The 26,482-nt window shown below is 47.2% G+C and overlaps 2 protein-coding genes across 6 annotated transcripts in view; both read left to right on the forward strand.

The window, feature by feature from the left end:
- Znf471 (zinc finger protein 471) overlaps positions 1-12,015 on the forward strand; it is a 36,456-nt gene extending 24,441 nt beyond the window's left edge. The window contains exons 4-6 of the mRNA XM_052172234.1: positions 2,477-2,603; positions 4,928-5,023; positions 7,320-12,015. Coding sequence (XP_052028194.1) covers positions 2,477-2,603; positions 4,928-5,023; positions 7,320-8,938 — 1,842 coding nt within the window. The 3' untranslated portion in view covers positions 8,939-12,015. The remainder of the gene's footprint in view (positions 1-2,476; positions 2,604-4,927; positions 5,024-7,319) is intronic.
- Positions 12,016-13,201: 1,186 nt separating this feature from the next.
- On the forward strand, positions 13,202-26,482 carry Zfp28 (ZFP28 zinc finger protein). Of its 5 annotated transcripts, none has more exons than XM_052172229.1 (7): positions 13,202-13,491; positions 14,082-14,173; positions 19,933-20,059; positions 20,242-20,337; positions 20,868-21,028; positions 22,228-22,342; positions 23,368-26,482. In XM_052172229.1, the coding sequence occupies exons 1-7, from the start codon at positions 13,284-13,286 to the stop codon at positions 25,047-25,049; spliced, it is 2,481 nt and encodes an 826-aa protein (XP_052028189.1). In that variant the 5' UTR covers positions 13,202-13,283; the 3' UTR covers positions 25,050-26,482. The 5 variants fall into 5 exon arrangements, with proteins under 5 accessions (XP_052028189.1, XP_052028191.1, XP_052028190.1 ...); XM_052172230.1 differs by lacking the exon at positions 13,202-13,491 and adding an exon at positions 14,252-14,299 and having other exon boundaries at positions 14,087-14,173; XM_052172231.1 differs by lacking the exon at positions 14,082-14,173 and having other exon boundaries at positions 13,454-13,491.

Genomic DNA, 26,482 nt, shown 5'->3' on the forward strand with positions numbered 1-26,482 from the left:
TGTTCTTTATTGAAAAAGGAAGTAAAAACATTTTATGATAAAATTGATTTACATGGAAAATATTTCTGATAAAATAGAAGAAATATATAGAAAAACATGTTAAAATTGACAATTTTCATGGAAAATTATATAAATAAAATGGTAGGCAAAAAAATAATTCTGTGTTGATTAAAAGTAGATTATAAACATTTTCAGGTAAAATTGAAGTTTTATATGGAATATTTCTGATAAAATTCAAGAAATATATAAAAAGCATGTTAAAATTGACTATTTCATGGAAAATTATACAGATAAAATGATAGACATAAAAAAACCTTTCTAAATTAATTGAAAGTGGAATTAGAAACATTTTGTGATAAAATCAGAGATTTACATAGAAAACATTTCTGATAAAATAGAAGAAATATATAGAAAAACATGTTAAAATTGAAGATTATCATGAGCAATAATGCAGATAAAATGGTAGACATAAAAACATTACTAAATTAATTGAAAGAGGAATTACAAACATTTTCTGATAAAATTGAAGATTTACATGAAAAATATTTCTGTTAGTCTATGTCTTTTTATTGGGGAATTAAGTCCATTGATGTTAAGAGATATTAAGGGGATGTGATTACTGCTTCCTGTTTTTTTTTGATGTTATTTTTATGTTTGTGTGATTATTTTCTTTTGGGTTTGTTGGAAGATTACTTTCTTGCTTTTACAAGGGTGTAGTTTCCCTCCTTCAGTTGGCGTTTTCCATCCATTATCCTTTGTAGAGCTGGATTTGTGGACAGATATTGTGTAAATTTGGTTTTGTCATGGAATATTTTGGTTTCTCCATCTATGTTGATTGAAAGTTTTGCTGGGTATAGTAACCTGGGCTGGCATTTGTGTTCTCTTAGGGTCTGCATGAGATCTGCTCAGGATCTTCTAGCTTTCATTGTCTCTGGTGAGAAGTCTGGTGTAATTCTGATAGGTCTTCCTTTATATGTTACTTGATCTTTTTCCCTTACTGCTTTTAATATTTTTTCTTTGCTTAGTGTATTTGGTGTTTTAATTATTATGTGACAGGAGGACTTTCAGGTCTGGTCTAGTCTGTTTGGAGTTCTGTAGGCCTCTTGTATGTTCATGCGCATCTCTTTCTTTAGGTTAAGGAAGTTTTCTTCTATAATTTTGTTGAAGACATTTACTGGCCCTTTAAGTTGGAAATCTTCACTCTCATCTATACCTATAATCCTTAGGTCTTCTCATTGTGTCCTGGATTTCCTGGATGTTTTGGGTTGCAAGCTTTATGCATTTGCATTTTCTTTGACTGTTGTGTCAATGTTTTCTAGGGTATCTTCAGCACCTGAAATTCTTTCTTCTATCTCTCTCTTTTTTTTTAAAGATTTATTTATTATATTATATGTAAGTAAGTACACTGTAGCTGTCTTCTGACACCAGAAGAGGGTGTCAGATCTCTTTATGGATGGTTGTGATCCACCATATGGGTGCTGGGATTTGAACTCATGACCTTTGGAAGAACAGTCAGTGCTCTTACCCGCTGAGCCATCTCTCCAGCCCCTTTCTTCTATCTCTTATATTCTGTTGTTGTCTATGACTCCTGAATTCTTTCCAAGATTTTTTTTTATCTCCGGAGATGTCTCCCTTTGTTATTTCTTTATTGTTTCTACATCCACTTTTAGATCCTGGATGGTTTTGTTCAGTTCCTTCACTTGATTGTGTTTCCTTTTAATTCTTTAAGGGATTTTTGTGTTACCTCTGTAAGGGCTTCTGCCTGTTGACCCATGTTCTCCTGTGTTTCTTTAAGAGAGAAACCCTGTTGATAGGTTTCCTGTGCTTGCCTCTCACCACCTGGTTATCTCTGGTTGTAGATGGTCTTGCTGTCTCTGGCTGGAGCTTGTCCCTTCTGTGGACCTGTAAGCCTGTGTCCGTACTCCTGGGAGACTAACTCTCCTGGCAGGGTTTGTGCACAGAAGGCTGTGGAGTTGCCAGGCTCCCTGCTGCAAATGGTAGCGGGAAGACTTCTGTCCCAGCTGCTCCACTGATCTTAGGCCCTGTGTGCTCCTAGCTGTTCCCTTCCAGAGAGAAGGTAGAGATCTCACCTCTGCGCTCAGAAGTGAAAGCGCTGCTGGGAATTCACTCTCTCTTGACTGGCCGTGCACAGAAGGCTGTGGAGGCACCGGGCCTTTACTCTTTGTATTTTTGTTTTGAAATGGTAGGAGGTGGCCCACCAGGTTGTCCAGGCTGGCTTTGAATTCCTGGGCAGAAGCATCTTCTCCCTTACACTTACTCTCTGTCCCACGCCCAGCCATCTACCAGCTTGTTTTCTATCTCCATATTTGAATTTCCCAGACCTTTCTAATGAGATGTGGTCCACTGTGTCTTCTCTCATTTAGCAACAGACTCCCAAGGGGAACTTTTCCCTCTCCCCCAAACAAAAAAATAAAAACATAACAAACATTTGTAAAATGTATTTGTGTCTTCTCAGGATGCAGTGACATTCAAAGATGTTGCAATAGACTTTTCTCGGGAGGAATGGGAAGTGCTGAATCCTGATCAGAAGAGTTTGTACAGGACCGTGGTGCTGGAGAACTATCGGAACTTGGTTTCAGTGGGTAAGCAATCCTTCTCCCTGTGGATAAGCCAGAATCCGCTCTTAAGTCACCTGTCACACTTCTCTTACCAAAGCTGTGTTTATTGTGCAGGGGTTAGATGACCAAGTTCATATGCAGTCATATATCAGATACTGGCGGTTATATCTCTAGGCAGTTGGAGCCGCAGACACGGTGGGAACTGGGGCAGACACGGTGGGAACTGGGCAGCACTTGTGTTCTGTGTTGCCTTCATGTTACAGTTCTGCTGTTCTCATCAGTGTAACCGTTACGGCTCTGAGGGGAAAGGCTTTCCCAATGTGTTATGGCTCTGAGGGGAAAGGATTCCCCAAAGTTTTAATAGCTCTGGGGATGGGGGAAGGGGTGCGGGGAGATTTCACCAAGGGAAGTGTATCCTGGCCTCAGGATGAAAGGAATGCCAAAGTTACATAGCACAGCAATTCTCACACAAGAGATTTATTGGGAGAGACACAAGAGGCTGGCTGTCTTTGCTTGGGTGAGAAGCAGCAGGAACCAGAGGAGAGCCAGGTATTGTGTAGTCTAGGAGGAACGGGGTAGGGTGGGGTGGGGGAGTGAGGGTGGGGGTGGGGGGTGGGGGTGACGGTGGGGGGTGGGGGTGAGGGTGGGGGATGAGGGTGGGGAGTCGGGGGTGAGGGTGGGGGTGAGGTTGGGGAGTCGGGGGTGAAGGTGGGTGTGAGGGTGGCGGGGTGGTAATGGCAGAGGTTTCCAGGGTGGAAACTGGTGGGATTTCAAGTTCAGAGCTTGGGTCTTTTTACCTCGCTCGTGTGTGTGTGTGTGTGTGTGTGTGTGTGTGTGTGTGTGTGTGTTGGAGTGGTCCTGCTGTTAGGAGTGTTCTCTATGTGGAAGCTAGAGGTTTGTGGTCCTAAGGTGAGACAATTGGCCACCGGACAGCCTCAAGGGTCTCAAAACCAGCAGGAAGCAATGGGGCTCGGGAAGACTATGGCCTGCTTACTAACAATATGGAAGGTCATGTTTCAAATATGTCTCCTAAATTTTTTATTACATTGATTTTTATTAGTGTGTGTGTGTGTGTGTGTGTGTGGCACGTGTACGTCAGGAACAAATTAGAGTATGATTTACAGAACTTAGATCAGCTGAAGTCATCAGGCTTGGTAGCAAATAGCTTTACTTTCTGAGCCATCTCACTGACCCCAAAATATGTATCTTTTTATTAATTTATGATAAATAAGTGAAATCCAATGTCTTAAAATATCTTCAGATGCTGGCTCTTGTGGATACTAATATGGACCCTTCTACGCCTGGGGGATATATTGAAAGTAAAAGCTACAGAGGCTCTGGATCCTGTCACTGTCCTCTGAGGAGTGCTGCTTGCTTTGATACAGGGTTCCCAGTGCTAGGGTTACAATCACAAGCTACTATGCTTTGTTCTGCTTTAGACAGGTAGTTCATTTGACTCAGACTCCAAACTGTCTTTCATAGCCTTTAGACGTTTATTTATTTTAATTTTAAAAAGAGATTTCATTTGTATTTTAGATACATTTAGAAAATACGTGGGCTGGAGAGATGGCTCAGCAGTTAAGAGCACTGGTTGCTCTTCTAGGGGTCCTGAGTTCAATTCCCAGCAACCACGTGGTGGCTCACACACCCATCTGCAATGTGATCTGATGCCCTCTTGTGGTGTGTGTGCAGACAGCTACAGTGTACTCATATACACATCTATGCCGCCAGGCAGTGGTGGTGCATGTGTTTAATCTCAGCACTTGGGAGGCAGAGGCAGTTGGACCTCTTCTTGTTAGAGGCTAGTTTAGTCTACAGAGTGAGTTCCAGGACAGCCAGGGCTACACAGAGAAACCCTGATTCAAAAAAACGAAACCAAGATTTCTATGTGACTATCTGGAGGTGTGTGCATTGAGTGGAGTTGCATGCACAACAGGGTCTTAAATCTACCGGGGCTGCAGTTCCAGGTGCTGGTGAGCTGCTAATTATGGGGGCTGAGTTGAACATGTTCAAGAATGGCGTGTTCTCCCAAGCACCGAGACATCTCTTTACGCCTATGTCCCAGCAGGCTATTTTTAGAAATATCTCATGTATTACTGTGATGGCCCTTTAAAAACACCACGCTAAATTCCTGCCCTTCTCCCACTCCATAAGAAACGGTGTAATTGCTGTAAGGTTGACTGTTGACAGCTGCCACCGGACTATTCCAGAGTTTTATGCAGACTATCCTGTAAATGTGTTTCATCCTTTTATCTTGTAGTTGCATGAGATTTAAGGAGCTGGCTTAGGAATCTAAACAACCAAAACATGGCCTATTTTCATGTCTTTTTTTTTTTTTTTTGATGCAGGAGCTTGCATTTGCAAACCACCTCTAATCTCCTTATTGGAGCATGGGAAGGAGCCTTGGCAGGTGAAGGGCCAGGTGACAAGAAGCACTGTCCAAGGTGAGAACCCAAGAGGCAGGTTGAGAGACCTTTCTAGGGACTGGCTCCACCGCTGTCTTCAGACAGGGACTCTTCCTGAGCCTTGGGACCCTGGTGTGAATGGAGGCTTCCCTGCTTGGCACGGGTTCCCTCCCTTCCGCTTTCCTCCAGTCTCTGTAGTAAGTCATTGTGTACAAAGGAGAATGCGCTAGCTCCGCTTCCGCTTCCGTTGCTGTGATGAAGCTCCCCGACGGAAGCAGCTTTCAGGGGGACAGTGTTTATTTTAGCCGTAGTTCCAAATTGTCATCCATCACTGTGGGGGACTCATTTCGGCTTGACATTGAAACAGCTGGTCACGGAGCAGAGCAGAAGCGTGCTTGGCTGTGGTGAGGCTAGCTTTCTCTCCTCATATACGGTCCTGTTGTTTTAAAGACAAACGTTGGATTTGACCAGTGAAGACTCCAGCTGGATGCTGGGGTGACAGTCTGCTGGTTCAGAGAGGCAGAGAAAGCACCCATGACCTTCCTATTCACTGATGTCCCAGAACAAAAGACTCCTCCTCCTCCTCCACACTGCCTTCCTTCTCAGTGTCCCTCCATTCTGTTTCCTGTGTTCACGCCCTGTTGGCTGGTTCCGAGCTCCGCCTCCTGACCTAGGGTTGACTTTCTTTAGTGCTTGGATCAAAGGTGTGAGCTAGAGCTGAGACACACCACAACAAGGTTTTCCCAGTTTACAATCTTGGAGTTCCCAATGTGATCAAAAGTTCTGCATCACAGTCCAGGGACCGACCCAACGCTGAGAGTGGTGTGGCATATAGGCAGGCTGGATCTTCCCACATCATCTCAGATAGTCAAGGTGACCCCTACAGATGTGCTCATGGCTGACCCCCTACAGACGGCTCACTGGTGACCCCTACAGACGTGCTCACGAGCCAGTCTCAGCTCCATAGTCCTTCACGGAGACACCTGTTCCACCATCAGCTAACAAGATCCCATACTTTTTAAAAAAGCAATCTTTTCTTAAGATCATCCATTTATTTTATGTTTTAAGGGCGCTCACTCTATCTGCGTGTATACCTGGTTGCGAGCCACCATGTGGTTGCTAGGAATTGAACTCGGGCCATCGAGCCATCTCTCAGCCTGGCCTGAGTGTGATGCTTTTCCTATGCTGTTGAAAGTGAGAGAATGAATAAAAAAACAAAAGCCCTTACTATGAAGCCTGAGTTGTATGAGAAAGAGTTTGGTGTGCTGAGCCACAAACACAAAGGGTTTACTGAGGAGCACTGTTTCCTGATTATGAAATTATATTCATGCACCCGCCGTTAAATCCCAAGGGAAGTCCTAAAGCATTGTGTGGTGTATGTGGTTGCCAGGGATCTCTAGAGAGTTTCGAGAGGCAGTAGTAATTAGATATACTGGTAGGTAAACTAAGTGAACCTAACTATATATACTAATTAAGTAACAGTAGCAAACGGGAGGGTGGAAGGTTACCTCGGTGGGTAAGGCTTGCCCCACCCCAGCACCTGCATGGCACTCCCAACTGTCTGCAACTCTGGGTCCAGGAGAATCTTCTGGCCTCTGCAAGCACCAGGCATGTGCATGGTGCATAGTCATACATGCAGACAAATCATCCACACATACTGAATGCGTATACATAAATACAAAAATATTTTAAAGGTAGGAGACATTACAGAAGTGAATTTAAGTTGTATTCTGGCCAAATTAGCATTATCATTACAAATGACTTCTCATTTTATTGTTAGTTTACCTTGTCTTTTCCCCATGTTCTATAGCTCTTCCCTGATGCCATATTTGTTTCTAGCACGATGTAAGAGAGGAAGGTTTTATTTCTGGCCCGTGGTTTTGGAGGTCTCCATCTGTGGTCGGCTGGCTCTGCCATGGTTGGCCTGGCAGCCATGAGGAAGCTTGGCGGGAGGTGTGGAGAGGAAACCCTGGCATCCAGAGCGCAAGCAGCCTGCCCTGCTGCCGAGTTTCCTCCTTCTTTGTCCTTTTTATTTCGGTCTCCCGGTTTATTGAAGAGTGACGCATCCGGGAAGATGTTAACCTCTCTAGTTAGCGGCTGTGGAAGCATCCCCCCCGCCCCCAGCTCTGCTTTATCACGCTCCTACGCAGCTTCATTCAGTAGAGTCAAGATTATCACAGAGCTCCTATTCTCAGGGACATCCTTGCACATTTCCCAGCTGAAATGCTTGAAGGCGATTGTAGGGAATTTATTAAATCATTTAGAATTACTTCACTTTACTGCTTTTGCTAATAGCACATGAGAAAGAAGACTTTTTGTCTTACATTTTTTTTAGGTGGAGATTCTGTAGAGAAGACACAGGAATTCTCTTGGAGGCGTTTGGCGTCTGATGGCGTGTCCGTGGAGAGCACTGCAGGTCCTGAGTCTCCCACTTCTGGAAGAAAGCAGAAATGTAAAGACCTTTCTGATAGACAGATGGTGAGCCGAGAAACATCTAACCTGAAAGAAACAGTCACCCTTAAAGGAACCCACACTCAAGACATAGGTTACAGACACATCAGGTCTTTAAAATCTGCCAGTCTGGATAGTGTAGAAGAGACTGCTTATACTCACAAGTCAAATAAGAAAAACTTCTCCAAAAATCCCAAGGGACGAAAATACAAGAAAATCTGTGCAGGGAAGAACATTTTTAAATGTAATGAATGCGAGAAAACCTTCACCCACAGCTCATCTGTTACTGTTCATCAGAGAATTCACACGGGCGAAAAACCATATAAATGCGAAGTCTGTGGGAAGGCCTTCAAGCAGAGCCACCACCTCGCTCAGCATCACACAACACACACTCACGAGAAACTCTTTGAGTGTAAGGAATGTAAGAAAGCCTTCAGCCAGAATTCATACCTGATAGTACACAGAAGAATTCACACTGGAGAAAAACCGTATAAATGTACGGAGTGTACAAAATCCTTCAGGCAGCCTGCCCACCTGGCTCAGCATCAGAGGATTCACACTGGGGAGAAACCGTATACGTGTACGGAATGTGGGAAGGCCTTCAGGGACAGTTCGACCTTTGCTCAACACCAGAGGTGTCATAATGACAAGCAGCCCTTTCAGTGTGCTGAGTGCGGTCAAGTCTTCAGGTACAGCATGTCTCTCACTCGCCACTTTAGGCATTATCATACCGGAGAGAAGCCATTTGACCGCACTGACTGTGGGAAGGTCTTCAATGTTCACATAGGACTAACTCTGCACAGGAGAATTCATACCGGAGAGAAACCATACACATGTAACGTGTGTGGAAAAGCATTCCGCAGCGGGTCATCCCTGGCTGTACACCACAGGATTCACACAGGCCAGAGACCCTTCAAGTGTGAGATCTGTGGAAAAACCTTTGGCCACAGCATGTCACTCATTGGCCATCAAAGAGTCCATTCTGGAGAGAAACCTTTTAAATGCAAGGAGTGTGGGAAAGCTTTTCGGCAGAGTATACACCTGATTGTTCACTCAAGAATTCATACTGGAGAAAAGCCCTATGAATGTAAGGAGTGTGGGAAGGCCTTCAGAGAGAGTTCCCAGCTGACCAGTCATCAGAGAAACCACACAGGAGAAAAAGCTTTTGAATGTAAGCAGTGTGGTAAATCTTTCAAAAGAAGTTCCTATCTTACCAGACATCAGAAAATCCATACAGAAGAGAAACCTTTTGAGTGTAACGAATGTGGCAAAACCTTTACGCATACTGCCTACCTTAGAAGACATAAGAGGGTTCACACTGGAGAGAAGCCCTACAAATGCACCGAGTGCGGAAAAGCATTTGGCGATGGCTCCTCCCGTGCTCAGCACCTGAGGCTTCACACTGGCCAGAGGCCGTATGCATGTAAGGAATGTGGAAGTACATTCAAAACGAAGTCATCCCTTAATTACCACCAAAGGCGTCACACTGGGGAAAAACCGTAACACTGTGTCCCCATGGCAGTCCCTTAGCCACCTACGAACCTGTAGCATTCATCAGAGAATTTAGCTTTCAACCACATTGTTCACTGTGCTCTACGCGGAAGATTTCACACAAGTAAAAGAGCCCTTAGGAATGTGAGGGGTGGGGAGAAGTCTTCAGCGGACGTTCTTAAACCATCCATCATTGGTGAGTCCTCGACGCGGTCATCTCGGGCGTCCATCTATGTCCCCAAGTCCTGTGCAATATACCTGCTAAATATTTCCATTTAGTTTTGTTCCCATTAGCCTCCTGATCCAAAACACAGTTGTCTTGCTTGCACTCCTTCAGATGTCTGTGATTCATCTTGTTTCCTTCAAGTTTATTAATCATTCATTTTACAGTCAGAAAAACCCTTTTAAAAAATATGTTATTGATGTAACCTTTCTAATACTCATTATAAAATTATTTTATAATTTTTATTTTATTTCTTTAATGCATGTGAAATGCTTAGCAACATGATTGGCTGTATTAAGTTTGGATGGAGAACATCTCTTCAGTGATTAGGAGACACGTCAGCACAGAACACAGAGGCCACACAGAGGCAAAGGGACAGGAGGGGGTATCCCTGAGCCGCTGCTTTGTTGGGTCCAGGGTTACAGATTTCCTTTGTTGAGTCACAACAAGCAGGTATGAGCTCTGGGAGGTCATCTCGTGCGGAGAGTGACCATTGTGACATACGTGCCCAGGCCATCTCCAGCAGGCCGTTTAAAGGAGGTGGTGAGAGCAGGGGGACCAGTGTGACAGAGGGCTTCTAAGTTCTTATTCTTGGCACCAGCTCGAGCCATTTGTATGACACTAGGAAGTGTCCAGGAAGACTGACCTACACTTCCAACCTGGGAAAGTTAAAACTTTAATGAAAGAGATATTAAGAGGACATAAAATGATAGGACTTCAGTACACTGACCCATAGGGAGTACTTAGAAAATGTGTTAGATCAGAAATATTATTTCTAAACTATGGCCTCTGGGACTTGGAATGTGGCTTAGGTGATGATAACAATTTAGAAACTGAGAGTGTCTTGAGGTGGATGACAATTAGCATGTGTAGTGTGTTTAAGATGGAAACGTTCTAATGATCCTAAAGTTATGTTTCCATATTGGTAAAGAAATTAAATATGGTCTGGTATGTATAACCTGTTTTAGAAAGTGCTTAGAAGTTAAGGACTGGAACAAAAAAATTAGAGTTTATTTGGGAAAATAAATTATATATGCAGGTGTATATGCAGTCTGGTCCAAAAAAAGAAAAATTCTTATATTTATTAACAACCCCTGGCAGACCAGTCTGCTGAAATAGTGAGGCCCAGGATCACCGTGAGATCACCTCACAATACAAGGTAGAGCGTGACAGACTCTCAGTCCTGACTTCTGCTCTCCACACACGCACACACAGGCCACCAAACCTACAAATGCGCACATACAAATAAAAATTTAAAAGGCTGCTTGTGGCTGGGTTTGGTGGCACACACATCTCATTCCAGCACTCTGGAGGTAGAGACAGGAGGGTCTCTGAGTTAGAGATCAGCCTGGTTCACAGAGTCCCAGGGCAGTTAGGGCTACACAGTGAGACCCTGAATAAAACCACACTGAAAGATTACATGCAGGATGAATACACACTGCAGAAACAGGACAATAGGGGATCCAAAGTTCCATTCTAGCTGCTCCAAAGGACTATGGGTAATTTTTGAAAAGCCCATCTCACGGTAGATTCTGTTGGACGGTGTGCCTACCTTTCCTTGTTTACCCTAAGTTCATTCTCTTTCCCCCGTACATAATCTATTACAGTTTAAGTCTGCAAATTATTTTTTCCAGAGGCTTTTGCCAACTGGTTTCTATAATGGTAACTCACGGGAGACAGCAACCAAGACTAGAAGCTGAGAGTCGGGGAGCAACCAGGGTGTGTGCTCCACCTGTTCCTGCTTCGGGTCCCGTGCAGCTAGTGGTCTCTTGCCAATTCCTTCACAAGCTCCGCGTTTTTTGTGGCTCCAGCTTCTGTCTGTCAGGGCCGTCGGGAAGTTAGCTCCTGTGGAGGGCACGGGCTCTTGGATGGAGGTAATGGTTCCGGAAGGTTCTAAGTCAGCAGTTCTCAACCTGTGGGTTGTGACCCCTTCCTTTGGCTGTTGAAAGATCTTTTCACAGGGGTCACATATCAGATATCCTGCGAATCAGATACTTACATTCATAACAGGAGCAAAATGACGTTTATGAAGTAGCAGCATACCATGAGGAACCACATATGGGGACTGTGGTAAAGAGTTGCAGATTGGGGAATGTTGAGAACTACAGTTCTAAGTCTCTAGAGCTGACTGTGATTTTTGTTTAGCTTGTTAACCATGGTAAATTACCTAAGATGATTTTTGAATGTCGAACTAGTCTTGCATTCCTGAATGAACCCCAGGTGGTCTCTTAGTGGCAGAATTGAGTATCGTTAATCTGAATGTTTAGAATCTAAAATGCTCCAAAGTCTGAAACTTTCTGAATGCTTATATGAGATCACATGTGGTACATTCTACTCCCAGGTAATAGATTGTAATAAAAATAAGAAAACTAAAAATCTGTTATCAAATTGCCAGGACAAATGGCTCAGTGGTTTTTGCAGAGGGCTTGGGCTGGGGCCCCACCCAGATTCACCCACATAGCAGCTCTGTAACCACCTTCCAGGGGATGCTCTGGCCTCCACAAGAACTGTAGGCATGCAGTGCACACAATACACAAGACAAAACACTCACACACATAAAATAAAAACATCTTTCAGGTGCTGGAGAGATGGCTCAGACGTTAGGAGCAGTGTGCGCTTCCCGAGAGAGATGTTGAGTTCAATTCTCAGCAGCAGTACTGGGGCTCACAACCATGTGGGATCTGGTGCCCTCTTCTGGCATGCGGATGTACTTGCAGATAGAACACTCAATTACATAAAATAAGCAAACCAGCCTTTAAAAAAATCTTTCGGGTGATATTGTTTTTGCTTAAATTTTTTTAGTATTAAATTTCCTTCAGGCTATAGGAGGTGTCTGTGAATGAAACATAAATGGTTTTTATATTTAGACTTTGGTTTCTTTTCTAAAATTTTTCATTCTGCTATGCACATATTTACCACTCAGAAACAAATTGACACTTCTGGTCTCAAACATTTTATACAAAGAATATTCTGCTTGCACAGCGGTGGTGACACACACTTTTAAACCAGCACTTAAGCAGAGGCAGAGGCAGGCAGATCTGAGTTCGAGGCCAGCCTGGTCTACAGAGTGAGTTCCAGGACAGCCAGGGCCACACAACACTCTCTCAGATGATAACCGAGTGACAAAAGCAGGCAGCTCACAGCCCTAAACGGGACATTTATGCGTCCCTTCCCAAGGGTCGGGAGCATCATACTAGACAGGAGAGAGAGTGTAAGATTCTGAGAATAGCAAGGAGTGCTCACGAACTCATAGAAACTGCGATTGCCAGCACAAGAATGCCGACATGGGAAGACAAGAATGTGGAAGTGGGTGGTTGGGCGAGGAGATTTGTGTTGAATCTGATCAAGATACAGTGTATAAACATGTATGAAACCGACAAAGAATTAACTGCGCTCGCCACACTCCACCCGATTCTCCGCGTAGCCCTGACTGTCCCTCTGTAGATCAGGTTGGTCCCGAATTCAGAGATCCAGCTGCCTCTGACTCTCATGTGCTGGGATTAAAGGCAAGAATAAACATTTTTAAAGTAGCACCCCAGAAGGAAACCTGGGGAAGCCTGGAGACCTAGAAAGGGCATTTTGAACACTGGCCACTGAAGTTGAGGTGGTCTGGTGGAGAGATGAAGATTGTAATGGCAGCAACTGAATCTCAGAAAGTACATGCAACCAGCCCCCGCATTACCCCAGCCCAATTCACGCCATCCTCCAACTCCCCTCCCTCCAATCAAACCACGCGCCACTAGCCCTGCTGCTGCACCGATTGCCACCTCAACTCCAAGATGCCCCTGAGGAACTGTTTTGTATTTCCTGGGACTCGTGTTTTCGGCAGGGTCCCGTGGTTCTCCGACGTGGTCTGTTGTTAAAAACCAACAGAGCCAGTTGTGTGGTCTACCGGATTTTCCGCTGGGGACTACACTTCCCAGGAGCCTTGCGCTCAAGCAAAGTTCACTTCCGGTGTGTTCCGGCCAAACTGCCTGAGGTCCGATCCTTCAGGGCCGTGTTGGGCAGGGCGAGGGCGTGGCTAACGACCGGGGCGTGGCGGGCGTGGGTGTTGCCGGGGGTGTGTCCCTGAGTGTTGAAGGCCTTGAAGGGTGTCTGCAGCCTAGCGAGGAGAGCGTGCGCCCCTCGCGTGATATGCGGGGGGTGGTGAGTGTGGGGTCACGCGAACCCCGGGCCCTCCTGGGGCGTGGCGCCCCCTGCACAAAGGCCAGGCCTGATGGAGTTCCGGCGGCGATGACGACAGCGGCTCCTGGGCGCCCCGCCCGGGGAAGGGCACGCGCCGGGCATGGCCTGGCCTCCCGGGGCTGGCAAGGGGCAGTGACCTCGGGGCCTGCGCACAAAGGTGAGTGCCATGTGTCTGCGCTGAGTGGACAGAGATGAATCTGCTGTGGGTGTGAAGGAAGGGTAGGTCCGAGAGTTCTCGAGGCCTTGGTGCTGGAGATGGTGGCTGCGGGCTCTTGACGGCGATGGTTAAATAAGAATCAGTCCTCCAAAGCTCAGCAGAGTCAGAGCAGTCACGCAGAGGGACGCTGCCATCTGCAGGGTCAGCTTAGTTTAGTCTTGACTCCACGTCCGTGCTTCAAGACATGAAGAAACTTGCAGTGGGACGAGAGATGGCTTGGGCGTTGTGAGTGCTTGTTTCTCTTGCAGAGGACCCAGGTTGGGTTCCTAGCACCCACACGGTGGCCCACAGCCGTCCCAAACTCCAGTTGCAGGGGTTATCACATTCTCCTCTGAACTCAGTGGGCATCAGGCACACGCATGGCTCACATATATCCATGCAAATAAGACCAAAAAAGAGACAACCTCACTCCACACCCTACCCTCTCCTTACTCCAGCACAGGGTAATAAGGGGCATCTCTCTGCCCCGCTCTGCTCATGCAGGGTGTAGTCTTGTGTAGACTTGGTGTCTAGCCCTTCCTTTCCACCAGCTCTGCTTTCCAGAGATACCAACTTCCTCCAGGAGATAAACTGCAAACAGGAAGCTGCCCCTGCCGGGACTAAACTTAAAGCCAAGTCTCAGGTGAGTCACATTTCCTCCCTGCTTCCTGAAATAGTCTTGCTTTTTCAATACTTAATGGTGTTTATTTTCTCTGAAAAGTTTTCAGTTTAAGAGACCTGACCTGGGTGCCGTTTTCGTCTCACTCTGGTGAGTGTGGGGCTACAGGATAGCTTCAAACCCCTTCTCTTCCCTTGCTATCCCAACTGTTCTTTCTTGGTTGAAGAAATGATCCGTCCAGTCCCCTTCCTTGTACCACTTATCTCAGGATTTTCTGTTTGCTTTTTGTTTTGGATAAGGTCTATCTACATAGCCCTGACTGCCCCCGAACTCACTATGTAGACTAGGCTAGGCTGGCCTTGAACTCACAGAGCTCTGCCCAGTTCTTACAAGTGCAGGGATTAAAGGTGTTTAACTCCAGATCCTTTTTCAGAAGGATTCTTATGTTCAGAAATGCAGCAGTCCTACCTGGCTTCTATGATGCTCTCACAGTGAAGGAGAGATATATCGTGGCTAAGGCTGGTTTAGGGGGTTGAAGAAGGGCGCAGTGGGGAAGCGTAATTGCTCTTGAAGCAGAAGGGCCTGAGTTTGAATCCCCAGTGCCTATGTAAGAAGGGAGGTGTGTTCCTGTAGACTGGCATTTCCAAGCAGACGCAGCTACATTTATAGAGCTCTCTGGCCAGTCAGCTTGACGGGGGGAGGTGAACTTCTAATTTAGTGAGAAAACTTCTCTCAAAGCAATAATGAAGGAAGCTCAGCATACTGCTTATGACAGGGACTCAGCACACACAACACACATATACATGCACATACGTGTGTGTACACACACATACACACCTGCACATAGGTGTGTGCACACACATACACACATACACACATACATGTGCGCATACACACATACATGTGCGCACACACATACACTCACACACATATACACACATATACATGCACATATACGTACATATGCGTGTGCACACACACATATACACACATACACACATAAGCATATGCACACACATGCACACACATACACACACATACCTGCACATACGCATGTGCGTGCACACATACATACACATACACACACATACACATACATGTGCGCACACACACACACACATACACACACACAACCACAATTTTTAACTGGGCCAGTAGGGATGGCTCAGAAGTAGACCACTTGCTGCCAAGTCGGACAGCCTGAGTATGATCCCAGGAGCCTCATGAAGGGAGAGAGAACCTGAAAAGTTCTGACATTCACATACGTGCTTGTATACACATAAACACACACACACACAATGCAATGAGACCTTTAAAATTAATTTTAAATTTAAAAGCATTTCTTGATCTCTAGGAGCTCACAACAGAAAAGTTACCAGAAAGTCAGGGCATTGTGCAAGATTCCAGATTCCCCACCTTGTGTCTGGGACCCCTCTCTCTTAGTCCTTTGACTTCGAGACAGGGTCTCACTGTGTAGTCTTGGCAAACCAGGAACTCATGGAGACCTGGATCCCATGATCCTTCTGGATGCTAGGATTGTCCTTATTTCTAACTGTTGGCCTCATGGTGCTGTGTCTCTAATGTGTGCGTCTCTGTGATGTGTGCGTCTCTGTGATGTGTGCGTCTCTGTGATGTGTGCGTCTCTGTGATGTGTGCATCTCTGGGATGTGTGTGTCTCTGGGATGTATGGGTCTCTGGGATGTGTGCGTCTCTGGGATGTGTGCGTCTCTGTGATGTGTGCATCTCTGGGATGTGTGCGTCTCTGGGATGTGTGCATCTTTGGGATGTGTGCGTCTCTGGATGTGTGCGCCTCTGTGATGTGTGTATCTCTGTGATGTGTGTGTCTCTGTGATGTATGTGTCTCTGGAATGTGTGGGTCTCTGGGATGTGTGCATCTCTGTGATGTGTGCGCCTCTGGGATGTGTGCGTCTCTGGGATGTGTGTGGGATGTGTGCGCCTCTGTGATGTGTGCGTCTCTGTGATGTGTGCGTCTCTGTGATGTGTGGGTCTCTGGGATGTGTGCGTCTCTGTGATGTGTGGGTCTCTGGGATGTGTGCGTCTCTGTGATGTGTGCGTCTCTGGGATGTGTGGGTCTCTGGGATGTGTGCGTCTCTGTGATGTGTGCGTCTCTGGGATGTGTGGGTCTCTGGGATGTGTGCATCTCTGTGATGTGTGTGCCTCTGGGATGTGTGCGTCTTTGGGATGTGTGTGGGATGTGTGCGTCTCTGGGATGTGTGTGGGATGTGTGCGTCTCTGGGATGTGTGTGTCTCTGGGATGTGTGTGTCTCTGGGATGTGTGGGTCTCTGGGATGTGTGGGTCTCTGGGATGTGTGCATCTCTGGGATGTGTGCGTCTCTGGGATGTGTGTGTCTCTGGGATGTGTGCGTCTCTGGGATGTGTGCGTCTCTGGGATGTGTGTGTCTCTGGGATGTGTGCGTCTCTGGGATGTGTGCGTCTCCTTTCTCTTCTGAGCACCAGGGAGGTCGCCCCAGGACAGATCTCGCTGCCCTTTGCTCAGAGCTGCCAAGGCATCCCTGAAGAAAGGCCCCACCCCTAGAGGGGCCGAGCTGCTGTCCGAGGCTGGTTCCTCATTATACTCCTGTCTTCTGCCTGTCATCTTCATCTTTGTTTCTGGAAAGTTGCCTTCACATTTCATGATCAGCCTTTAAAATCTCAAATATTGAGGCTGGAGAGAGAGTCCTGCGGTTAGGAGCACTTTACTGCTTTATCAGAGGACCAGAGTTGGGAACTCGACAAGGAAATCAGGCTGCTGAGAGCTCTCTGTACCTGTAGTTCTAGGGGATCTGATGGTGACTTCTGGCCTCTGTAGGCACAGATGCATGTACACACACACACACACACTTCTGGCCTCTGTAGGCACAGATGCATGTACACACACACACACACTCTTCTGGCCTCTGTAGGCACAGATGCATGTACACACACACACACACACACACACACACACACACGAGAGAGAGAGAGAGAGAGAGAGAGAGAGAGAGAGAGAGAGAGAGAGAGAGAGAGAGAGAGAGAGAATGTAAAGGAAAAGGGAGGAAGGATGGCACCTGTGGGCACGGTCTGCTGTCTCCGGCACTCAGGATGCTGCATTACCTAGGCCCAGCAGCGTCTTGAGCATAGGAGTTACATAAACCAGGCATCGCAGTGAGACTTTTGCTTTAAGAAGGAAAAGAAAGTCGGATGGTGGTGGTGCACACCTGTAATCCCAGCACTTGGGAGGCAGAGGCAGGTGGATTTCTGAGTTCGAGACCAGTCTGGTCTACAGAGTGAGTTCCAGGACAGCCAGGGCTACACAAAGAAACCCTGTCTTGAAAAAAAAAATTATTGCCAGTTATAAGAAAATATTCTACAGTGCTTTTCTTTCCCTTGGGAATCATGCAATTCTGTTCTCCTTGATGACAACAAGGTAATAACAAATGACAGAGACACTGGACATATCTGTCCCATTGGCCCACGTAAAAAAGTGGTTTTCTTTTCCCTTTCTTTTTTTCTTTCTTTTCTTTTTTAAAACAACCTCTTTTAGAATGAGTTTTGTAACCTGAAGATTCCCTACCCCCCTTTTTAAACTCTGTTTAAGAACTATAAAATTATTCTGTTGTGGTGCCACTTAACATGTAAACAATATTGCTGTATGTACAATGTGGTTTTTCATATTTCCCCCAAAATAGGCAATCATCTTTTCATTTATATTTCTAAAAACATACAGATTTTTAAAAACATAAAGATGATTTGGTTTGGTTAGTAAAGCATGTCTGAAAAGAATCTGAAGATCTGAAGGAAAACAAAATAAGTACAATATTGACCAGCCAGGGTCGTGAAGCTGGAGCTGCAGGACTGGGCCCTATAGGAAGCCCCGGGAGACCGTGTGAGGAGGTGAACAACCCTGCAGAGTCAGCAGTCACCTCCGCGCCAGGGTCTCGCTGCTTGCCTGCTCTATGTTGGAACAGTATCTTTTCCTCACTCTTTGTCAATTCTGGGCGCACAAACAACGCCCCTTGAAGGTAGCCTCCTCACTCCCGCCCCACACTTCGGTCACTTCCCTTTTTTGTGTGGACGTGGTACTGTATCCAGTTGGTGCAATCCGCTGGAGTGTGGACTGCACTTGATGTCACTTGGCTCTGTTCTTTGTGACAGGATGCTACAGGAGGCAGGAGGCAGGAGGCTGAGAGCCAGGAGGCTCAGACTCCATGCTAGTCACAATTCGCTCATGCTCATAGGACAATCCCCAGCTCTGCCAGGCGCGGCCAGGCGAGGCAGACTGCATCAGCCATTCTCAGTGCCCAGCTGAGGAAATCCCCATGGGGGTACTAACACGGGCCGGGAGACGGCTGGTCCCATAGTGTTTGCAGAGCGAGCACACGGCCTCAGTCCATGTCGACTCGTGAACTTTAAAAAAAGGCAGAACGTGATTGAGGAAGAGATACAGAGCACCGATCCCTGGCCTATACACACACACACACACACACACACACACACACACACACACACACACACACAATATCAACCGTTTGCTCCTATCTTTCCGTGATTGAGTTCTAGTGCCTTCAGGTTAAAGTTATGATGGTGTCCTATTCACAGGCATTCATGGGAGCTCTAGTTTATACTGTGTAAACCTTCCAGCAGAAGGGCTCAGGTGTTGGTCAGTGCTGTGACTTGTTTATTAGGTTTGCTGTCATCAGGTTTGGTACAGTGAGGAATACTCAGATTGGGAGGCTGAAAAGATTGCTTTATCCCTTTTCCTGGTCTTTTACTTTGAAGCAGGATCTTGAGGTGCGTGCGTGCGCGTGCGCGTGCGCGTGCGTGTGCGTGTGCGTGTGCGTGTGTGTGTGTGTGTGTGTGTGTGTCACATTAGTCTCAAACTTGGAATGCTTTTGTTTCTGGCTCCCAAGCACTGGGATTTCAGGTCCGCACCTCCATGCCAGCACCTGAACCCATTCTGTTAATTTAAAACAGTGCTTCTCATTCTGCCGCACGCATGCTCATTTTAAGAAGGCCTCTCTTTGGTCTTAATGGACCTCCAGGGACAACGACAGGCAGCAGCAGCCCTCAGACCCTCGCTGAGGGACGAGCTGTTCCGATCTGTGGAGGGCCTGTCCTGGATTCTTTCCTGGTCCAGGATGCACGTGTGTCTCAATGTGCTGAGCCCGGCTCTAAGAACCTGGAGTGCCCAGGAGAACTCAGCTTTCTTTACGTATTGTTAGAAATTGATGGCAATTTTTTTTATGTGAATTCCATGCCTGTGTTGGCGAATTTTATGTCACCACAAGCTGTAGTCATCTGAGAGGAGGGAACCTCAGGAAAATGTCTCCATTGATCAGGCTGTTTGCAGGCCTGGAGGGCATTTTTGTAACCTGCTGATTGATGGTGGGAGGGCCCGGTTCGTTATGGTGGGGTCACTCCTGAGTAGGTGGTCCTGGGTTCTATAAGAAACCCGAGTAAGCCATGAGGAGCGAGCCAGCAAGCAGTGCCCCTCATGGCCTCTGCACCAGCCCCTCACCCGACTTCCTGTCCCGCCTTCCTCCAATTATGGACTACAGTGTGGAAGTGTAAGCCGAACAAACCCTTTCCTCCCAACTTGCTTTTGGTCATGGTGTTTCATAGCAATAGCAGCCTTAACTAAAGCACTCTCCAAACGCATTTCCCTCCTAAGGGACTAGGACGGGGCTTGAACACGGGGTGGGAGGACACAGTTCACTTGAGAACCCTCTGGTGACCGCGATCTTGGGCACTGGCTGAGCAACGGGACATTTTTGTCATTTCAGGGCTTGGTGACATTTGGGGATGTGGCTGTGGTTTTCTCCCAGGAGGAGTGGGAGTGGCTCAGCTCTGAGCAGAGGAGTCTGTACTGGAGGGTGACGCTGGACAACTACAGGAGCCTGGCGTCCCTGGGTGAGGGAGCCCGCTCCTGCCCCACCCTTCTTGCCATCCTTGCCCGTGGGAGCGCAATCTTCCATTTATCCCCCATCCCTGCAGCGATGTCACGCTAAGGGGACTGCATTCCAGGTCAAGACCCCCAGCGCAACAACATCCTGGTTTTCTTTCTTTTTTCCTCGTTTTTCGTATGGATCCAGGACTTTGTGCTTCTAAGCCAGATTTGATTGCCTTGTTGGAACAAGGGAAGGATCCCTGGGTGATGAAAAGAAAGCTGAGAAGAGACCAGCGCCCGGGTGAGTGTGAGGGCGTGGGGCAGTGGCTGCTGCCGGGCAGCTCATGCCCTGGGACTCAGAATCTCCCCGTCGTCTTTCTGCTCTCCAGCGCGGCTCCAGGCCCTCGCAGTCCTACCGAGTCATCTCTGTTATTTATTTATTTATTTATTTATTTATTTATTTATTTATTTATTTATTTGTGATGCATCTGTATAACTTAGTTTTCTGTGTGTGGGTGTTTGCCTGTGCATATGTCTGGGCAGTGCAGCGCATGCATGCCTGGTGCTTGAAAATGGGAGAAGGGGACAGTAGATCTTCTGGACTTGGAGTTAGAGTTGCGAGCCACCATTCAGGTGTTGGGAATTGAACTGAGGTCTTCTGGAAGAGTGGCACGTACTCCTAACAGCCGAGCCATCTCTCCAGCCCTTTGCGCTTTGTTGTTAAGGATTACCTTGTGTGTATGGGCATTCTGCAGGCACGTTTCTGTGCGCATGCGCGCTCCCGCCCCCTGCAGCACATGATCAGCTGTCTGCTGTGATCTTCTCTTTCAGACGTGGAGGCCGCGCAGGAGACCAAGGAGTTCCCTCTAAAGGACCGTAGTGAAGAAGCATTGTCCCTTGCGGTGCCGAGCAAACAGCCCCTGCACCATAGCCCTAAGTGCCCCGTGTCTCAGGCAGCCTGGGATGCTGATGCTGTGTTGAGGGCACGCAGGGTGAGTTGGTACGTGTGTGTGTGCGTGTGTGTGTGTGTGTGTGTGCGTGCGCGTGTATGCGTGCATGTGTATGCGTGTGCATGTGCATGTCACAAACATGCTATTCAGGTGTCTGATGTTTGATTTAGAGCGAGTGTCTGAAAACTGTGAGCAGGATCTCAGTCCGTCCCGTTCCTCTCTGCTAGGAGAATTCCTTCCCTGGGAGGATAAAGGCATCCACCGTCATTATAAGGTCCTAATGACCAAATGTCCTAGTTAGGTTTCTATCGGTGTGATGCAGTACCATGACCAAAAGCACTTGTGGACAAAGGTTTTATTTCATATAACAGCCTGTAGTCCACTGTCCAGGGAAGTCAGTACAGAAACTCAAGCGAGGCAAGAGCCCGGAGGCAGGAGCTGGTGCAGAGGCCATGGAGGATGTAGTCTTCTGGCCTGCTCCCCATGGCTTCTTATATAAAACCCCACCTTTTATATCTAGGACCACCAGTCACAATGGGCTGGGCCTTCCCACATGGATCACGAATTAAGAAAATATCCTATAGGCTTGCCTGTAGGCCTTTCTGTAGGATTGTTTCCTCAGCCGAGCTTCTCTCCTCTCAAATGACTCGGCTTGTATCAACTGGACATAAAACTAGCCAGCACACCAGTGCATGCTTCCACCAAAGTCCATTCCGGGGAACCAATGCGTTTATTGGATTTTCTTCCTGAGCATAGATCAGGAGATGCTGGGTGAAGTGTGGGTGACCCCAAAGTGGCTGCACCTGCTATGAACCGTGTCTCCTCCACAGTGGCATAGATGGAATCTGCTTTTCACAAATATCCCCAGCCTGTGTGCTTCTCGATGCCATGTGCAGTTAGGATGGCACTGCTTTCAGGCGCAGGAGGAGGGGCTGGAATCTCAAGTGAGGGCCCCGCGACCCTCTCCGCCTCTGAGAGAGTCACCAGTCCACAGGTTGCTCCTGCTAGGCTCGTGCAAGCAGACACAGCTGATCTGATGAAGACAGCGGCGGGTTTCCCAGAGGAGCCCGCGCTGCGACCCCTGCCCTCCACACGCACACATTCAGAATAAAGCCGCTCGTGGTCTAACTTGAACCTCAGCTGCTCAGCACCAAGTACCACAGGCTGCTGTTTGCAGTGTGTGGACGCACTCCACCCTTCTCTGGCCGCCCGGCTTCGTCAGTGTGCTTATGCCGTTGCAGGGCTTGACGACCAGCTCAGATATGGCTAGAGACTGTCCTCCACGGATTGTGTCGGCTCAGAAGAGTTTCTGTGAGAATGTGACATGGGAGAACTGTGATGACCTGGGCTCCTTAGGTAAGGCCTGCTCCCTCCCAGGTCAGAGCCTGATCTTCAGAAGCTCACCCTTTGTGGTTTTTGTTTGTTTAATGATTATTTTAAAGGGAGAGAGAAAGAGAGAGAGACAGAGACAGAGAGACAGAGAGAGACAGTGTGTGTGTGTGTGTGTGTGTGTGCACATGCACACAGGTGCCTGTGGAGAACAGGGCCTTCGAGCCCCTGGAGCTACAGTTACAGGTTATTTTGCACTGCCCGATAGGATCCTCTGTAGGAGACGTGCTGTCTTGGGGCCGCTTCTCCCTCTTTCTAATTCTTCTTGTAGTAACAGTTGTCTTCAGTCGAAGTCAGGAAACTGCTCACTCTGTTTCACAGTGACAACAGTGTAAGCAAAGTGTCATTTTTACTTCTTCAGGATATCGTGTTTCTAAACACATTTGTCTCCTTACTGGGACAGAGAAGGAGCTTCGGTGGCGTAGAGAGTTGGCACCAGCTCCCACCTTCTTCACAGGCGAGGTGCAGATGGTGTGGTGGTGTCACTGTAGCTCTGATTCGGATGCGAAGCCTCATCACCACACACTTGCCAGGTCTCACAAGTCTCGAGAGAGAATCACACTCTCAGATTTCAGAGTGACTCCTCTTCCTTTCTGCCTTCTTTTACAGCTCATTTCCCTGTAGTTTTCCTTTTATTCTTACCCCTTGCTGTTTGCCAGCCTTCCAGTTTCTTGGGCATCTGTAAATGTTAAATGACCATCTGTTTCATTTTGCATATTGATGAACTTCAGCAGAGGACTGGAGAAAGGGAAAGTACGCTCTCTCTCTCTGTATGTGTGTGTGTGTGTGTGTATGTGTGTGTATGTATGTGTGATGAGTGTCAAGTTTGGAATTTTTGACTCAAGTATTTCAGGAAAACAAAAATGTTATTCCGAGTGGCTCCTTTGGGCCAGCAGGACAGGGCACACAGAGGTTATATTGCACGGAGACAGACGCAGATCTCTTCCTCTTGATGCATAATAAAGGAGATGCGTTTTCTTGGTCTGTTTCAGGCCAGCAGTCCGTACAGGAAGCCCAGGATCTGCTTCCAAGGCCGGACTCGCATGCTGAGCTGGTAGCAGGCAGAGCTTGGAGCACTAAACTGGAGTGCTCCCCTCTCAGAGATCAGGATCCTGAGTGTGTGTTTGAGAGGAAGGGGCAGGACTCACCATTTGAGGAAGAGACAGCTATTCATAACAGAGCCTTCTCAGAGGGGAGAGAGGGTGTATGTATCAAATCTGGAAGATGGTTCCATTTGGACAGTTCAGAAGAGAGAAGTCATAATTGTAACTCAGGTAAAAGTTTCCCCCCAAATCCAATAGCTGTAAAAGAAACCGGAATCTATTCAGGAAAAAAACTTTTCAAATGTAATGAATGTAAGAAAACTTTCACCCAGAGCTCATCCCTTACTGTTCACCAGAGAATTCATACTGGAGAGAAGCCCTATAAATGCAGTGAGTGTGGGAAGGCCTTCAGTGACGGTTCCTCCTTCGCACGACACCAGAGGTGCCACACAGGCCAGAGGCCCTATGCCTGCCTGGAGTGTGGCCGGGCTTTCATACAGAACACCTCGCTCGTCCGCCACTGGAGGTGCTATCACACTGCGGAGAGACCCTTTGATTGCCCCGACTGTGGGAAGGCCTTCAGTGACCACATAGGGCTTAACCAGCACAGGAGGATTCACACCGGAGAGAAGCCGTACGCGTGTGACGTGTGCCACAAAGCCTTTAGGTATGGTTCCTCCCTCAGTGTGCACCAAAGGATTCACACCGGAGAGAAGCCGTATGCGTGTGAGATTTGCAGAAAAGCCTTCAGCCACCATGCGTCCCTCACTCAGCATCAGCGCGTGCATTCCGGAGAAAAGCCTTTTAAATGTAAGGAGTGTGGGAAAGCGTTTCGGCAGAACATACACCTTGCCAGTCACTTGCGGACCCACACCGGGGAGAAGCCTTTCGAGTGTGGGGAGTGTGGGAAGTCCTTCAGCATCAGCTCACAGCTTGCCACGCATCAGAGAATTCACACCGGAGAGAAGCCGTATGCGTGCAAGGTGTGTGAGAAAGCCTTCACTCAGAAGGCGCACCTCGCACAGCACCAGAAGACGCACACCGGGGAGAAGCCGCACCAGTGTCCGCAGTGTGGCAAGACCTTCAGCCAGACCACTCACCTCACTCAGCACCAGAGGGTGCACACCGGGGAGAGGCCCTACAAATGCCGGGAGTGCGGGAAGGCCTTCGGGGACAACTCCTCCTGTGCTCAGCACCAGAGACTGCACAGCGGCCAGAGGCCGTACGAGTGCGCTGAGTGTGGGAAGGCGTTCAAGACCAAGTCGTCCCTTATCTGTCATCGTCGATGTCACACGGGAGAGAAACCTTATGAGTGCAGTGCATGTGGCAAAGCCTTTAGCCACCGTCAGTCCCTTAGTGTACACCAGAGAATTCATTCTGGGAAGAAGCCGTACGAATGTCAGGAATGTAGGAAGACCTTCATCCAGATCGGACACCTTAACCAACATAAGAGAGTCCATGGCGGAGAGAGAGCGGACAGCCACAGGAAGGACGGGGAGGCCCTCAGGCAGACGGCAAACCTGGCTCACCCTCAGAGGATGCAGTCCGCAGAGTTACCTGCTCGCCCTTCTTTGCCTGTGGATGTCTTCTCCAAATTCGTCTGGAATCCATCCTCACTGTCGTCATCATAATCTCGAAACTTTGATATTTCCACCACACTTGTTTACCAACTGGTGTCTCTGCCCTTCTGTTCGTTCTTGTCCCTTATAAGTCCTTCATGTTACAACCAGGTTGGATTATTTTTGGAGTGTAAATATAATTAATTTGCTCATATAAAGTTTCTATTCACTGGTGAGTGCCTAAGATGTGCGTAGCACAGTGCCTGATTCATACCAAGAACTCAGCAAACTTGGGTCTTTTAAAAGTTTATTTTTGAAAATTGAAAATTTATTCTAATTAGCTCTGATGGAAACAATGCATTAGAACGAGGCTAGGAACAACCAGAGTTTAGAATAGAAAGGGAGTTCTCTGAGTTGGTGATAAGGCTTGCTTTCTTTTCTTGAAAACTTTGTTCTAAGCCAGGGGTATGGTGGGCTCAACTGCAATCCTAGAGTTCACGAATTCAAGGCCAGCCCTGGGCAACTTAGTGAGACCCTCTCTCAAAACAAAACCGGCTGACCCTATAGTGCTGAGTTGTACCGTGACTTTGGATGGGAACTACATGGTGGGAACTCTTAGTGAGGAATTTCTCCTGTACATGTGGCAGTAGCCTCAAAGGACAGACAGCATCAGTGTATGTGGTCCACTTGGAACCAGTGAATCAAAATAATTGGGAAAATGCAAGGTTTTATATACAGGAAGTTAAAACTACCAACAAACAAAGAAAATTGAAGGATTTGCTCTTTATAAAGTCACTGGTTTATAAATGCATTCTTGCTAAACTTCCAAAGAAGTCTGGGATAAACTGATATACAGTAGAGGGCAGCAAACCAATTTACAGTCAGAGTCTCACGGATTCTTTTTGTAGGGCCCATAATTTAAATTTATGAAAATACGTTTATCTGGTTTTAAATTGGACAAATATTTTCAATATGATAATTATGTGAAGTTTACACTTCAGTGTCCGAAGGTGGAGTATTGGTGTGAAGGCACTTGTTCACTTACATACGATTTGTGGTGCTTCTGGCTGCAAAGGGAACATCGTCCTGTGAGGAAGACCATTTGGCTCAGCGAGGAAAGAAAGGCCGTCCCTGAATCTCTATAGAGAATGCCTGCTGAACTGTGAAAAAAACAGTTGTCCTGTTTTTGTAAATAGAGTTTTATTGAGCCACACCCATTCACTGGTTTACCATGGTCTTTGGCTGTTTGTTTACAGCGGCAAAAGTGGGTAGGTGCCCTGGAGACTCTCTGGCTTTACAGAGACACAAATGCTTAGAGCTGAAGAGTAGAGGAGAATGTACAAAAGTTTCTAACCCCAAGACAATAATAAGCCCTGACCAAAAAACAAACCAAACAAGCCAAAACCAGCAAAACAACACCCCCCCCAAGAATATTAGACCAATACTAGGCTCAGCAGGTAAAGGTGTCTCTTGCCAGTCTTGATGACCTGAATTTGATCCTTGCA

This window comes from Apodemus sylvaticus, chromosome 1, assembly GCF_947179515.1.
Source record: "Apodemus sylvaticus chromosome 1, mApoSyl1.1, whole genome shotgun sequence".
NCBI lineage: Eukaryota > Metazoa > Chordata > Mammalia > Rodentia > Muridae > Apodemus > Apodemus sylvaticus.

Excerpts from the sequence above, each read along its gene's own strand:
- Zfp28 (XM_052172229.1), top strand. The coding sequence starts at position 13,284 with ATGCGGGGGGTGGTGAGTGTGGGGTCACGCGAACCCCGGGCCCTCCTG. Across the intron at positions 14,174-19,932 it reads AACTTAAAGCCAAGTCTCAG|GGCTTGGTGACATTTGGGGA; the intron begins GTGAGTCACATT and ends TTGTCATTTCAG. Across the intron at positions 20,338-20,867 it reads GAGAAGAGACCAGCGCCCGG|ACGTGGAGGCCGCGCAGGAG; the intron begins GTGAGTGTGAGG and ends CTTCTCTTTCAG.